The sequence below is a fragment of the Eublepharis macularius genome, chromosome 2, assembly GCF_028583425.1.
Source record: "Eublepharis macularius isolate TG4126 chromosome 2, MPM_Emac_v1.0, whole genome shotgun sequence".
Classification (NCBI taxonomy): domain Eukaryota; kingdom Metazoa; phylum Chordata; class Lepidosauria; order Squamata; family Eublepharidae; genus Eublepharis; species Eublepharis macularius.
The window spans coordinates 74,145,422-74,162,056 of NC_072791.1; the positions used below are offsets into that span (position 1 = coordinate 74,145,422).

The 16,635-nt window shown below is 40.6% G+C and overlaps 1 protein-coding gene across 2 annotated transcripts in view; it reads left to right on the forward strand.

The window, feature by feature from the left end:
* DCAF5 (DDB1 and CUL4 associated factor 5) overlaps positions 1-16,635 on the forward strand; it is a 57,991-nt gene that overhangs the window by 29,822 nt on the left and 11,534 nt on the right. For both annotated transcript variants that reach the window (XM_054970848.1, XM_054970849.1), the window contains exons 7-8: positions 9,070-9,136; positions 14,913-15,040. In XM_054970848.1, the coding sequence (XP_054826823.1) occupies positions 9,070-9,136; positions 14,913-15,040 (195 nt within the window). The remainder of the gene's footprint in view (positions 1-9,069; positions 9,137-14,912; positions 15,041-16,635) is intronic.

Consider the following 16,635-nt stretch of genomic DNA (forward strand, 5'->3'; position numbering starts at 1 on the left):
TCGAATGTTGTTGTTGTTGTTGTTGTTGTTGTTGTTATTTATATTCTGGCTCATTCCCACAAAACATATAAACATCTGAAAAAACTACACCATCTTTAGTGCAATAGAAAGTCATTACTTGCTGCAGCTGATGGACTTATTTTTAGATATCTGGAAACCTTTTATTGATGCTTATGAGTAGACGTCTCACAATTGTTGTCATGTTTTTTATTCCTATTGTGTATGAAGCTTATTTTAATTTTTTCTCTCCTCCCCCCCACCAAATTTTTAACTTGGAAAAAAATGTTTACTGCAGCTTACCCTTACTCTAAAAAACTTAGTGTAAAGAAGATTGTGGGAACTGTCTTGAGCCACTATTTACACAACTGATGTTTTGGGATTATTCCACCTTTTATTAGTTCCACCTAAAAATGTAACAAAGTAGGAACTTTTCAGCAGACTGGATGTTCAGTACAAAGGTGTAAAGGGGCAGGAGGAGAAAAAAGCTTTTTCATCTTACGGTGGAAAAGCTGCACATCTCCAGTTGTAGCAGTCTTCAGTATGCAACATCATTTATGCCTTGAGTCTCAGTGAGAAAAGTGACCTATAAAATAAATAAATATTCCTGTATTTAGTGGTGCTGTGGACATACCAAACTTCAAGTTGCCACTGGGACAAAGTATTTTTTTTTAAAAAAAAGAAACAAAGGCTACTTCCCTTTGGAAAGATGAAAGCTAGGCATAATTCATAAATTTTTATTGGATGGGTCATTATACAAATATAAAAACATACACGGTTAACTTTCCATCATATTGTAATACCCCCCACCCTTTCCCCACCCTTTTCCGTTGACTTCCGACAGTTTTCCATTCCCTTTATTACCTCTTAAATAAAACCTTAACCAAGCTAAACTATATATAAAATAATAATACCTATCTAATGATAAATACCATTATCTAACATTCCATATCTTTTAGTACTAAAAAGCTAGGCATAATTCAGATCTCTCTGACTAGAACACAAGAGGCCTCTTGTTAAGGGGAAGAGCAGAAGTAAAAAAAAAATACAATAGTCTTCATGTTAGGATAGCCTGAATAAGTGTTCTCAGGAACACAAGTGCTTACTTAGCATTTAGTGGCGTCTTGGTTAGACCTAATAAAAGATTTTAGTCTGAATAGTAACTGAAGCTGTTGTATAAAAGAATTAATCTGAATACTTTGATGAGATGGTCTAATTTTTATCTATAGCCATGTCCTCTTTCTTCAGAAAGTAACTGCAGTTTTTCTTGCCTGCAAAAAGGCTGCTAAATTACTTTAGGGCAGGTAGCTTGAGAGGAATGATGAATAGGTTGGTTTGAGTTTTACCTCTTAGGGCATATCCAGATATTTAATCTTCCTCCTTCAGAAATACTATACTTTTCTGGCTAAAACAACCATCTGTAATTGTTTCTCATGGTTACGAGATGGGTTTTTAGATTTTCCTCTTTTTTAAAGCATTAAATACTGTACTTGTGTAGGGATCAGAGAGAAGCTTCCATCTCTTTCTTTTTTGGCATACATTTTTATAGTGCCATCTATTTCATTTTGAATTGGTTCTCACATCACTGGGCAAGTTGGGTTACAGGGAGGGAGAGCATGTTTGTGCCTGTATCAAGTGATGCTGATAGTTGTGTGCCATCAAGGTGCCACTGACTTATGGCGACCCCAGGACCATTAGGTTTTCAAGGCAAGAGATGAGCACAGGTGGTTTGCCATTGCCTTCCTCTGCATAGCAGCCCCAGTTTTCCTTGGTGGTCTCCCATCCAAGTACTAACTGTAGCCAATCCTGCTTAGCTTCCAAGCTCAGATGAGATCAAGCTAGTCAGGACTATTTAGGCTGCTGTCCAATGATAGAATCTTCAAAATCGAAGAGGAACCAATAAGCTATCTGAAAGCAACTAGACTACTAATACTAAGAGTTTTTATAGCACATTTCAACTACTGAAAATACTTCATATGAACAGTCTTGTAAACCAGATTTTTTTTGTATTGCAAATATGGGGCTGAAGGTTAAAGAACAGTGTTTTTTTTTAAATGGCTGCTTAGTGAGTTCATGGATGAAGTGAAGATTGAATCCAGATCTCACTTCTAACTAAATGCAACTTCTGCCATGTCCCCCCCATAAATAAATAAGCTGCTACATCCCCCCTTACTGTTACTGACCCAAATAAAATTTGCAGCTCCACACAGCTACTGAGAAGTGAACACAAACCTGTGGGAGTTCCCGTCGGTATTTTGCTGTACAATGTGTAATAAGAAGTGAAAGTGGGAAGATGGTATCAGCTGCAAACTACAGTTCTGACAAAGGAAGATGACTGATCCGAAGAACACTGAGGGTCTAATGCAGATCAGCAACCTAGGAACCTTTTGGAAGTGCTACTGTATTGGCTTTGTGGGGTGGGGGTGGGGAATTCAAAGACACTTAAGTATGCGTTACATCTGAAGCTGATGAAGTCTGGTAGTTAAGAAACTGAGGGGTAAACTAGGAAGTCCATAAGCCAAGAAATGCTGCTTCTTTGGTAATACTCTGCATTCTTAACAATATGGATACTGATACAAAGGCTTTGTATCATATGAACTAGCTTTTGGGGCTGCTGAACCATAGATTGGGCTGTTCTGTCCTTTGATTTTTTATTTTTTTTGCAGGTGATTGATGGGACTGAAGTTCCATATGATTTTTAGCAAGCTTGGGGGAGCTAGGGCTTCTTTGAAAGATGATACTAAGTGAAAGAATTCATTTTTCATTTGGAATTGTTTCTGTTTTATCACTTCTAACAATAAATTTGATGGTTCCATGCCTATGAGTAGGGCATTGAAACAGTGCCACCCTCTGACAAAGAGGGACTTCCATATACTTATGGGATTCCCCAGGTATACAGAAAAAGTAGTTGGTAAATTTAAACATATGCATTCCCTTTATAGACAGATGAACTGTAATCAAGCTTATTGCTTTCTAAGAGCCACAGAATGCTGAGGGCATACGAGCTTCAGTTAAAAGGGGAGGAAGAGAAATTGGCCTGCAGACACCTTTAAGAACTCACATTATTCTTTCAAAATTTAGGCTCAGGACGGTTGCATCCTCCAACCCTGATTTTCTTCTAATCACAATTGTCTCCAGTGAAGGCTACAAACTTTTTAAGTGCTCCGATTGCTTTAAAGTTTTAAAAGCAAGGGAATTTGCTGTAGAGTTGGAGAAAAATGCTTTGTCTGATCCTAATGAATCCCCACCACCGCCCAGGACATTTTTAAACTACAAAGGGTTGAGCACCTAACAACTTACAGTATCTTGCAATGGTAAAAATTAGGGTGGGGGAGAATGCATATTGTGTAATATTCCCCAACTTTAAACTATCCTTTGCTTGCATTGGCAACATGGCTTGAGGACTAAGTGAGCCGATTCCTCAGCAGTCACGGCACCCTATAGTGCCAGACTGGTGACGTTTAGAGCTAAGTGAATATGAAGCTGTTCCTCTAGCTCCAGAGCTCGGCCATGTGTTATGCTTTCTGAGGAATTCCCCAGTTTTTTATCTCCTTCCCTCTGCCCCTGGGGTTTTCTGCACCATTTTTTCCCATCAGTTCTGGCTCCATAATGCTTCTGTTTATCCCGATTTCAGCACATACCTTTAGCCTTTGCATTTTTGTTTGTTTTTCTCCATTTTTTCCCAGTTCTTTTGAGACCATTTTTACCTTGATCTTATTTTGGAAGCTGATTTTGGGTCTATGTTTTTCTTCATGCATAATATTTCTTTTGCTTTTGTTTGACCTGCCCACTCCAACCCACCTTCAACTTTTCAATGATAGGACATATATCATTATCAAACCACTCTTCCCCGCCACCTTCCTCCCTCCTCAATTTTGTTTTCTAACATTTATCGTAATTTTTGTAGTGTTATTTTGACTTACTGTTGTACCAACATATGCAGCAAGTTTTCTGAATTCCCAGCTTTCATTTTTTAAAAATGTAAAGTCTCTCACACCTTATATTGTGGAGATGTGCCTTTTTCCTTATATCTGTGCAAGGGAAGGGTGTAGAGATGTACTATTTTAAAAAAATGAAAACTGGGAATTCAGAGAATCTGCTGCATGTATTGTTATGACAATAGGTCTATATGCTATGAAAATGATGACTTGTTAAAAAAATTGTAAAAGCTCTGGGGGCCGAGGAGGGTGGGTGGCCACTTCCTGTGCCAGAAAAAACAGCATGGTTTGAAAAGCACAGCCATTGCTACTCTGGGCTCTGTCCCAACAGAGGTCAGTTTGCCCTGCCAGTGCCGGTATCTGCATCTAAGTTCTGGGTCAGCTTTGGTGGGACTCTCTGGTTTGGACCATGGGGCTGGGGGGAGTTAGGCTTCCCCTTGCAAAGATTTTTTCATGTGCTCAATTTCGATCTTTTTAAAAATCAGCACTTACATTGGTATAACGTTATACGCATGCACAAAAAATAGGGAGGTGCTGTGACATCACTGATGATGCTTCTGATGACAACAGCACCCTCGCTTGAAAATCCTGATTATTTAAGGCTCATGCAGAAGAAAATAAACTGACTCCATAACTGTAAAAATGCAAAGGGAAGGCAGAAGCATATCCAAACCAATTCCAGTGCTTGGGGATCAACTGCTAAGAAAATCAGAAGTAAGTCAAGTGTGCGGAAAAGCCCCCTGTGGTTCTTGACACTTGCAACATTTTCCTTTTAATAGTAAAGTGGGTGACCCTGTAGACTAATAAAATGGAGCCCTGCATAGGCAAGACAAAGGTTTCTGAATACTTAGGTGCAGAGGAGTTAGCCGTGTTAGTCTGTAGTAGCAAAATCAAAAAGAGTCCAGTAGCACCTTTAAGACTAACCAACTTTATCGTAGCATAAGCTTATGCTACAATAAAGTTGGTTAGTCTTAAAGGTGCTACTGGACTCTTTTTGATTTTGAATACTTAGGGAATCTCTAGATATGCAGGACTATGCCAGTTTGTGAAAAATAACAAAGATGAGAAAAATGGAAAGACCAGAGCTGTACATGCATAATTCCATCAAAACAGTTTGGGAAAGGATTAGTAAACAACTGCTACTATCCACTAAGTTTATTTATCAGCCTCTTGTGTGAGGGGGAGGAGGGGATGACTTTCTTTCAAGCATTCATTCTTTAATTCTAGCCATTGTTTTTCAGCCCATGGTTGTTTTAAAAGTCCCCAATCATGAATTGCATCCTATTTAAAAAATGAAAGCAGGAAACTGTGGGTGGAGAAAAATGATAAATTTTTCTTGCCTTTTAACGTCTTGCATTCAGCAAAGCCTAAGAAAATATAAAAACGTCAAAATGCTGAAAGCTGTCCAGCAGACAGCAGTTTAGAATTGATTCCTGAAGGTGCTGGAATCCAGAGTGTGTGAGGGCTCCTGCTAGAAGACCGCAGCAGCCACCCCTGAGCACATTCGACTTGCGCATGATCCCGCTAGTATTCCCTTTGGGGGAGAAGTGGCAAGAGGGAGGGGAAGAGGGAGCATGTTGAGAAACCAAAGGATGGCTCATTCTAAACATGCCTGGCATGTTTAGAGAGTGCTGGGATTCAGTCCTTTGCACAGCAGCTGCTGCTAACCGTGCCTGGGAATTTTCTTCCTTCTAAGGCAAACTTCTGAATCAGCAGCTTGTCATCTGGAAGCCTTTCTTCCTCCCTCCCTCCCGCCTTGTTCGCAGCTAGTCACAGATGGAAGATGACTTACATCTTCGCTCATGAAACAACTTCAAATGTTTTTTAAAGAACTGTTAATCTTGTGTTTGAACACAACATTTTAAATGTTTGAAGATGCTAATGGAATTGGGAAATAATAGGGTTTTGTGGCCAGGAAGCTGTGATTAATTCTGCTTAAAGCCACCCCAACCCCCACCCCACTTCCATTAGAACTTTTCTTTTGTATGTGGCCTGACATACGTCTTCAGTGCTGGTAAAATAGGACAGTTTATTCCCTAATTGTTCTGGTCCTATCATTGGTGTACAAGTGTGGCTTCTTTGATCACACTTAATATCATTCTAGTAATCAGCGGATTGCTTATTTCACTAGGAACTGGATGTTTCACATTCTTTATGAATCTCCACGTCAAATTTTGTCCATAGCTGTGCCTCAGGTTTTTTTTAAAAAAAACTGTTTGCAGCACATTGTTTGCAGTGTATCTGTCGCTGGCTATCCACCACTTTATGTGTGTTTTGTTTGAGAAGGGCATTTTGCATTCAGCATGTTGGACCAAAACAAATGTGGCATTTCATGTGTCATGAATGTGACTCTCAGACTTTGTTTCTTTCTAAAAAGCAAGATTTAAAGTGGGGAGGGGGGGATAAACCTTTCCTTACTTGCCATTGTCTTAATCTGAAATGGTTCTGCAGAGCTGCCACTTGCTCTATGGTAGTAAACATGTAGGTCCTGATTGGGACTTGTAGTGAGGATTTAGTGTTTACTCAGTAGGCAATTTGGCAGTGTCTGCACATAGAGTTCATTTATTCCCATTTTTCTCCCCACCCCCTTTTTAAACTGCATGCTTATGTGTTTAAATTCCTTCTGTTGTTAAGGGATTTGAGTCCAGTGGCATCAGGGAATACTCTTTTGAGATTCAAACTTCCGTTCTTTCAGTATCTGAAGAAGGGAGCTTTGACTCTCAAAAGCTTATGCCCTAAAAAGCTTTTTCTCTAAGGTGCCACTGGACTCAAATCCTGCTGTTCTACTGTAGACCAAGATGACTACCTACCTGAAACCTTCTGTTATTAAATTCATTTTAAATGTATCAGATCTTAGAGACTTCTAGTTAGCCAGTCTATAACCATGTTGAACTTCTTGGATCTGCTGCAACTGGGGAAGTGTAACAAAATCCACCCTACTTTAACACTAGTGCAGTCTTGCTTACATTTGCCTGGTTTTAATGAAGCGGTCTTGTGTAAGAAAATTGTCCAGGCTGTATTCTCATCTATAGCTTAAGCAACTTCCCTACAGAATTGTTCTTGGATGTTACTAACAAATATTGCTAATAGAAAACAGAATGAATTCTGCTGTCAGAACTTGTTGAAAGCCATCACATGGATCTGCCTTCTTATGTATAGATATGGCTGGAAAAGTGTGTCTTCTTGTGAGGGCCCCTCTAGAAAATGCTAGCTGAAAGGTAGCCTCTTATATGCCTGGTATTTAGCAAGCTGCTAAGGAGTGCTGATGAAGCTGGAGTGTTTGACTAGCTTGACTTCCAGTCTAGAGAGTAGTTTTGCTATCTTAACAATTGCTTTGCAATGAGATTTGGCATGTGCAAGGTGTATAAAGCAGCTGGAGAGTGGATCTGGAGCTGCATTCTGCCTCTGTGTACATTGAATAATTGCTTATGTAGCTCTAAGTGTATTTTGGGTAAAATAAAAACTAAAACTGCAAGAAAAATAATTGGTGCATGATTATGATATAGCTTTATGTCCACCTTATAAATGATAGTTTCTTACTCAGCACATTACTGATTACTCCAAGGTTTTGTTTTCCTACTCCATATTAGGTGTCTTTATTTTTGTTTCTGAATCATTGCAAATTGCCTATCAAATAAAACCCAGAAAGTACTTATATTTGAATCAAATGAAATGTATCCTATTAGGAGTCATGTGTCCTATTATAAGTCAAAATGTTGCCTAATCCTCTCCTCCTCCCCCCCTTTTCCCTCTTGGTATTTGTTACCAATCTCAGGAAAGCCTTATGGGTTAGCAGAGCTTGGAAAAATGCCCAAAGCAGTAAATGATGTAACTTCTTGTATCACCTCAAGGCTGTAACAGTTTTTCAGAGGTGATTTGTTAATTTGTTTGTTAATTTCTCTTTGTTAATTTCTCTTTGTTAATTTCTGCTTTTAACAGCTATAATGTAGTGTCAGCTTCCTAAGTTTGGAGCTGAAAATTTCAGTGCGTAAAACGTTTCCTTGTAAGTGAAATTGTTTCATTTTTTTCCTCCCTGGCTAAACAATCGAGTATTAAAGAAACTTCTACCATTTATATAGAATTTGCTCATCTTTTCTGTACAGTGTGTTGAATTAATAAATCGGGCAGTATTCAGTTAGTGCTAGAGAATGAATATCACCACACAATTTGCTTAACTATTGTTCCCTGTAACCATCAACAGGGTATAAAATTCCTGATAAATATATAGACTGACTGTTTACATCCTATAACTTGATAATTTCTAGTGAATATTGTCGTTTGTAATAATAGCCAGTTCAGAATCAATCTGTGGCAGAACTACAATCTTCTAGTTGTGCTGACTGACCCAGCTAAAGAATGTTACAGCCTGAATAGCTTTCAGATGTTTCCTGCTTGGTGAATATTCTGAGCAGGACTGCCCACTGCACATGCAACCCAAGCAGTCACTTGGGCAATAGTATTTTTAGCAGCACTGCTGAAACACAAAATGATTGTGGAAGTATACCCCAGATTATTTGAAGCATATTGTAGAATTTCAAGATGTTGCTCTTGAGACACATGCCATCTGTGCTCCAAAATTCTCTCTGGCACTGGGGAGTCCTAAAATATGTCTCTCTGCTTGCTCAGTACTTTGGACAGCAAAGTGTTTTGTCCATCCTTGATTCAAGAAATAAAATATGATTCGGTGCCAGAAATGATGAGAACAATATCATGAACCACATAAGCTGCATTTTAATGTGTAACTTAAGAAATTCGACAGTGCGTTTCCCCATTCTTTTGCAGCATAATAATACAGATATTTATTCAAAGTAAGTTCCATTACTTTAAGTGGAACACATTTGAAAGAAAAAGGGTTTGCTTTAAAATCTGTAAAAATTAACAAAAGCTACAGACATATGCAGTTGTGTTATGATGGTAGCCTTGCTGCATTTTGCTGATTTTAAGCTTAAAAACTACTTTTTAGTATTTCATTCTTAGTACTCAGATTTTCAAGGCTTATTGCTGGTGGCAGGTGTACTCTAAATGTCATAATCAAGATGATTGGTTTTTCTCAATGTTTTGATCTTACAAAACTTGCCTTGGTGAGGGTTTTATTGTAACTTACTAAGGGTGGGTTTTTTTCCCCTCATTTCAGTACATCTTGTCTGGCTCTGATGACTTCAATTTATACATGTGGAGAATTCCTCCAGATCCAGAAGCAGGTGAGTTTTTGTGGCATCTGACAAGAATGAATCTTGTGATGTACTATGTATATATTTAATTGAAATGCAACAAGGGAGAGGCTACCAATATTCCTGGAGGAAAATAGGGGTGTGTCAGGTGTCTTTTTTCCCCATGCTACTTTCTTAGTTTTAACAGTGCAGTCCTAAACAGAGTTGACTTCAGTGGGTTCAGCTGTAACTCTAGGATGAGGATTCCACTGTTGATCCTTCCCTCCACCCCCAGCTGCTGTTCACTGTTTGGGGGATGGATGCAGGCATAAATCTTCCAGGGAGTGGGAGAATACCTGTGAATGTACTCTTTCCCTTGTGGCAAAGTTTACTTTGGAAAAATGGTCCTGGTAACAGTTTCCAATTACGTATCTTAGTAGACTTCAAATCACTTCAGTAGGTCAGAACTGTGTGCTCTGTATTTGGAACTGTTTTAATTTGTACACCTTGACCAAATGCTGGCAGCAGCAGATCTTTTCTTATTGTAGTTCTGTTAGGAACTCATTACAGCAATTTTCAAGGGGCAGTTCAGTTTTCTGCAATTCTGCCCCCCCCTCCATGCATTGCCCATTGCAGATGCTTACGATGAGAAACAGCAAAGGGCTTTCTAAGATTTAAATATTGTATATTTGAGCTGCTTTGCTTTGATAGCTGTCAACATTTCAGGCTAATAAAAAGCTGACTGTTACTTTTATGCTGCTCTTTGGTAATACTGAACATTTACATAGCCCTGAGAGAGATCAAAGCATTTTGGCATACATTGTCATATTGTAACTCTTCAGTGACTCTGAGGTAGGAAAGTATTATCCCCACATTGCAGCTGTAAGGCTGAGGCTGTATTCAGAAGTCTGGGACAAACACTACGTTTATACTCTTGACAACAAGCCTGGTTTATTTCTAGGCTCTCACACACCCTTCCATCTTCCTCTTGTGCTTGTAGCTGTGATTGAAGACTTTCTAGCATGAAAGAAAGCAGTTTTATTTTGACATTCAAACTGAGGCACTTTAAATTTTGTGATTTGTTTCTTGCCTACAAATCAGGATTCAAAACTACAATCCGATCCTTTATGTAATAACCTACAGAAATCATGCAAGTTTACATATTTTGCCAGTGTGGGAATTCTTGGCATGTGGTTTTGTTTAACATATCACAGGGCTTTGATTGATGAGGAATGCAAGTATCATTGCCCTGGCTTAGGAAGAGAGGCAGTATATGCAGTGGTTAGAGTGGGTTAGGAGCTGGGAGATGCAGGTTCAAAGCCTGCTGGGTAACCTTGGACTAATCTCATACTATCGAATTAACCTATCTCATAGGGTTGTTTTGAGGATTGTCAGGGCTAACAGCAGCCGCCACTGGGCGGTCTGCTCCTGACATCAAAGGGGGGCCAGGGATTCTGCAGGACCCTGCTCTGTGGGAGGAGGGGCAGTATACATCACCCGGACTCCCTCTCAGCCCACTCACTGGCCTGCTCAACCTGGCCTGCTTACCCTCTGCATCCTCCATCACCTTCGCCTCCCAGAACTCTCCTCCAAGCCTCCACTCTGGCCCCACTGCTGTGCTCTCACTCCACATCCTCACTCCTTGTAGAGGCTTGGCTTCTAGCAACTCCTGAGCCAGGCTGCTGTCTTCTAGCCCTGGCGTGGCCCTGGGCTGTCTCAAGCTGCTGCAGGGGTAGCTGGCTGGGCTGCCGGGATCAGCCACAGCTGCACCATGTTGGCTGGCTACTGGGCTTCTCTGGCTGAGCTGATTAGGGAAGGTGGGCCCAGCTGCAGCCCCTTGGCTGGCTGCCCAGCTCTTCCCACAGAGTGCCCTCAGCAGCTCCACCCGGAGGGGCTGGCTTCTGAGCACCTCCTGAGTCAGGTTGCCCTCTTCAAGCTGGGGTGGATGCTGGGGCGTGGCTCTGAGTTGCTGTGGCTGCTTCTCCCCCTTTGCAGGTAAGGGCCCTGTTTGGGCTGCTGCTGGGTCCCAATTCTTCCTGCCTCTGCCCTCTCCCTTTGGTGTAGGCAGGTTCTGGCCCTGGCTGCTGGCTGAGGTGGCAGGACTGTTGTCTCCTGGCTGCCTCCCCCTGCTTCCTCTTGTTGAGGCCGGGGGCTGTGCCTCAGACCCCGGACAAGGATAACATAGAAAAGAAGAGAACAGTGCTTGCTGCTTGCAGTCCCCATTGGGGAGAAAGGCAGTGTATAAATGAATAAGAGCCATTTTCAGTTGGCGCTAACAAAAATGAAAAGTGTTTCAGGAGAGTAGCTGTGTTGGTCTGCAGCAGAAGAGCAAGTTTCGGGTCTAGTTGTACCTTAGAGACCAAAGAATTAAAATAAGAAATCGAAATGAAGGATGAGCAATTGTCATGTTAACTAGATTGGAGTTTTCAGTTGCCTTCCTTGGTCCTTTCTCTTCATTAGTTGATCTGGCTTGGACAGGAGACTAGAATAGTTTTTAGCTCCAAGACAGGTCGGATCTTATAACACAGGCACTTAAGGTGCCGTCATAGATAAACACAATATGCCAAACTACCAAATCACCATAGATGCTTCTGTCTTTTGACTTGCAGTACTTGTCCACTGATGTGAAAAACAGAATGATAAAATAGTGCTGGTACCAAGGAAGAGCCTCCTGCAGTGCTGTCTCTGCAGAAAACAGGCCCATTAGAAAAAGTAATGGCAAAGGTGATGAAAGTGGCTGGATTCCTGAAGATCTGGGCCGTTTCTGGAACGTCGCGCCATCTTGCGGGGAAAACGCGAAATATCGCGTTTTCTCGCGCGAGTTTTGCGCGACGTCGCGATATTTTGCGTTTTCCCCGCAAGATGGCGCGACGTTCCGGAGGCAGGTAAGCCGTCTGGAAACGGCCCTGGTCAAATTAACCTGTTCAAGTATATGTTTAAAGTCAGAAGCCCTTTCTCTTAAGCAGCATAGTGTGTACTAATTTCCTCCTGAATCAGTGGTTGCCACTCAACAGTAGGTGCTTTAATGCATCCAGTTGCTCATGGCTGACTCAGTTTTGAGAATCCTGTAAATGCTTTAGAGGTGTTGCACATTCCTGTCCAACTGTCTTGCGCAGTGTGAAACTTTCCTGCATCATTCTTGCATGTAACTGCAAGAATGTACAAATATCTGTCTTCTGCAGGTCTGTCAAAGATCACAGAGTGACATCAGCAGGTCTAGCTTTACAGTGTGGGCACTGCATGGAGTCAAATATAGATAGGCCCAGTTCCAAATGAGAGATTAGTCATCCCTTCTCCATGTCAGGCTCCTTTAGTCTAAAGAGTGCAACTCTGCTAGTTCAAAATGGGAAAAGTTCTCTGATTTCCTAACTATATATGAAGTCCGTTTTTTTTCCGTTTTGTTCTGGGATTAGCATGTTTGGCAGTCCACAAAGACCTGAATCAAGAGATTTAGGAGATTCAAGATCTGAATCTCCTTGAAATGGGCTGGAAACATGCAGATTTTGGAGAGCCTGTCTGGTATCACACCTTTGCCAGGCAGTGTACAAAATCGGTGGCTTAAGGAATCTGTTCTTTTTTTGTTTGTTTATTCCTAGCATTTGATGTATGTATATGTATACTTGTGTATATACAGCATTTGTACACACACAGACAGCCTTCTGAAGGTTCACTTTAGCTATCCTGGCAAATAGGAGAGGTTTGTGTGGGTGAAACTGGGAGCAGGAACTTTTGGTACGTAGAGCTGAGAGAATATTGACTCTGCAGAGTGTGTAAAACTTACGGCACCTTTAATTTTTTGGAGACGCCATATGGCTGTACATACAATATTGTATGAGGATTCCTAAGATAGGGCTGTTCCTAAAGCATTGTGGCTCAAAGACTAGCTCTTTACTGTGCTGCTAACTACTACAGTCAAAAGGGGTCCTGTACCAGGCTGGTGGAAGCTGCAGTATCTGCTTCTTTTCAGTATTTTCAGCCCTTTTCCAGGTTTACTTAAAATTCTATATACTGGTGATGGAACCATCCCTGCCTAGTATTTGTATGATCAATGAATATATTTTTCCAGTGTCCTATCTGGAATGCTATTAGGTAACTTCTAATTTTCCTATGCTGAAGGAGATTGATGACGAATCCACTGGCAAAACACCAGGAGGCTGGCTACAAACACATTGATGCTGCTGCATTTGACTGGAAGTGCCTTATCTTCCCATCCTCAACAAGGCTACCACCACTGCAGCTATTAAACTGTAGTTCTAGAAACACTCAACTATGGACTGCATATAGATGCAGTTGGCTTGAAGTAAAAGCAATGATATAACTGGCAAAAAAAGAGAAATTCAAATACTGACCATTGATTTAGTGAGGCAAAACCTGTGGAAAAATCTAGTTGCTCATTAATGGTAAAAGAATCCCTGAAGGCCCTTTAGTGTTCTCCTAATAATTTCAGTGCTAGCTCTTAGGGGTGGTTCTTTCCAACAAAGAACTTCATTGACTTACATCTGTTTTATTACTACTGGGCTTTAGCAAAGACAGGGAAGAACTGGCTAGCAGTTTCTGCTGAGGCAGTCCTTTTTAGAGAATTGAAGAGTTTGCTGACCAATCTGACTTTACTTGAGAGGGTGTTTTTTTAATGCTTGTCCACTGAACAGAGATAAGAGCTTTATGAAAAGAATTTGGTGCAACCTTGCACAGTAAGTCTGATGCATGCTGAAAGTTGGAGAAAATGTGATTTTAGCTGGAAAGAATGTTACACATGTTAGGGAGTTGCTGTTGACTCTCTGCAATCATTAAAACCTAGAGTGAACCCAGAATAGGGGCCTTTCAGAAGACCCTGTTCCAAATGCTGTACTACTACCTGTTCCAATCCAGAGCCAGCAGAGCATAATCCATCCCTACGTAATAGATGGAGGTGGGTAGCTATAAAGTGTGAGAAACTGAGAAACAACCATGCTGCTGTCCTAAACTCAGCCAAGCTTGGTGAATACTCCAGCAATGGCTTGACACACAGTCGTTTTGGCCTCTGAAAGCAAATTTGTTCATTGCTAAATGTCTCCCCACGCCACCTCATTATTCACTATTTTCAAATGAACTAGTGCAGGGTGAATGTCCCCACATTACAGCAGCACAGCAGTAGAGATCATAGCTTGCTGGGGATGGAAGATATAAAGAAATTGGCAAAATCAAAGTTCTCAAGCCATAGGGTTGTAGGGGAGGAAATTGTCATTCATGCAGTAGAGACCTGTGATACTTGCACAGCTGATCTCTCCTCATATTGCTCATAATGGCAATAGTAGGGGACTTCTTGGAGAAGAGGTAGAAGAGAAGTATGATTTCACTTCAAAAAATGTTAAAAATTGAGTACTGGTAAATGTGATATTTCTGTAACAAATAAAATAATTTGAACAATAAGGTCTGGAAACCATGTAAGAAAAATAACAACTGCACATTCATTGAATAAGCAAAAATTGGAACTAAAGGATCTTAAGAGTTAATCCCTGTACTGAGAGATTATCTTGTATGTGTGCGGTAGGAGAGGATATTCAATTGGTGGAAGTTGCCTTGAGAGAAAAAATTGTATAGAAGTATCATCCAATAGAAGAAGAAAGAATATGTTACGAGTCTATGGAAGGAGCTTATTCAGGCCACAAGACAAAATGGTTTTTTGGGTTTACATTGAATTTATAAAACGTTTCACTTTTTTTGGAAAAAACACATTATTACTAGTACTATTAATACTACCTTAGTTTGCTTATGTGTAGAGAATTGTCCTTGTAATCAAGCCCATATATGGAGTATGGTCAAGTTCAACTACTCTCTTGTTTTTCAGGTGGGATCGGCAGGGTGGTTAATGGTGCCTTCATGGTGTTGAAAGGTCATCGGTCTATTGTAAACCAGGTCCGATTTAATCCCCATACCTACATGATCTGCTCTTCTGGTGTGGAAAAGATTATAAAGGTGAGCTATGCTCATGAAACCAATCTCTCATTTTGCCACTAATTCTTAAAATAAACCATATCTCCTTATTTTTTCATTATCCGTCATAAATTCATGTTTCTAAATAGAGATTGAATTGTGTTGATTTCTAGGAGTGCACAGGAATTGCATTTTTTCCTAGAGTGAGCTTGGTATTTTTCAGTGAAGCATGCTCAAAGTGAACTAGCAAACAGCTCTGTAGTGACTTTTGATTGTCTGTGTGTGCGTTGTGTGCTGTTAAGTCACTTCTGACTTATGGCAACCCTATGAATTAACAACTTCTAAAACATCAGGACCTGAATGGTCCAGGCTAGTTGAATCCTGTCAGGTCTTAGAAGCTAAGCAAGGTCAGCCCTAGTAATTACTTAGATGGGAGACTACCAAGGAAATCCAGGGTTGCCACACAGAGGCAGGCAACGGCAAACCACTTCTGAACGTATCTTGCCTTGAAAACCCAACAGGGTTGCCATAAGTCAGTTATGACTGGATGGTACTTTCTGCTACTACCAAAACATCCTATCATTGACAGCCTTGCTCAGTCTTTCAAACTGAAGACAGTGGCTTCCTTTATTGAGTTAACCCATCTCATGTTGGGTCTTCATCTTTTCCTACTGCTTTCCATTTTTCCTAGCATTATTGTCTTTTCCAGTGAGTCATTTCAATATAATACCCTCAGTTTCATCATTTTAGTTTCCAGGGTGAATTCAGGCTTGCTTTGATTTGGAAACCACTGATTTGTCTTTTTGGTGGTCCACGGTACCTGTAAAACTCTTCTCCAATGCCACATTTCAAATGAATCAATTTAATTCCTGTCAGCTTTCTTCATTGTCCAACTTTCACATCCTTACATAGTAATGGGAATTCCCGTAGCATATGTTATCTTTATCTTGGTCCCAAGCAACACTTCTGATCCTTAAGAATCTTTTCTAGTTCCTTCATGGTTGCCCTTCTAAGTCTAGGTCTCCTTCTGAATTCTTGATTGCAGTCTCCCTTTTGATGATATGTTTCAATTTAAGCCAATTTAGTCTCATGGTTTTTTGGAGTCCAAGTACAAGATGGTGGATCAGGCAGCAGGTTCAAAATCTGATGATTCAGAATTGTCCTTCTACTGTGCGGTTTAATTATTTGGTGCATAATTATTACTTAATAATTTCTCAGTTGTACACTTAATTATTCAGGAGGTACTTGTTCACTCTTGTTCTCTGTGCCAAAGTGGGCTAATTCCAAATTACTGTCAGCTCCATTCTAAAGGCTACCGTATGGAGCAGACAGTATACATTGTTAGCAGCCATAAAGTTGTGCTGAACTGAAAGAGTAAAGACACAGCTGAAAGATATGTAATGATTTTTCACTTCCTCTTGGAGTTAGAAAGAATTGATTGGTTTCCTTTCTCTGTGGATATGATAGTTATCTCCCTCATACCACCCCCCTGTGAGCCATCAGGGACTATTATAACCAGAGACTGATAACTGAATGGTACTGATTCCCCCCTCCTCCCCAACAAATTCTTTGGCATGATTCGATGAATGGGGGCTGTATTGGTTTCATTAGGGGAAAGTTTATGGGGGGTAAAAAGG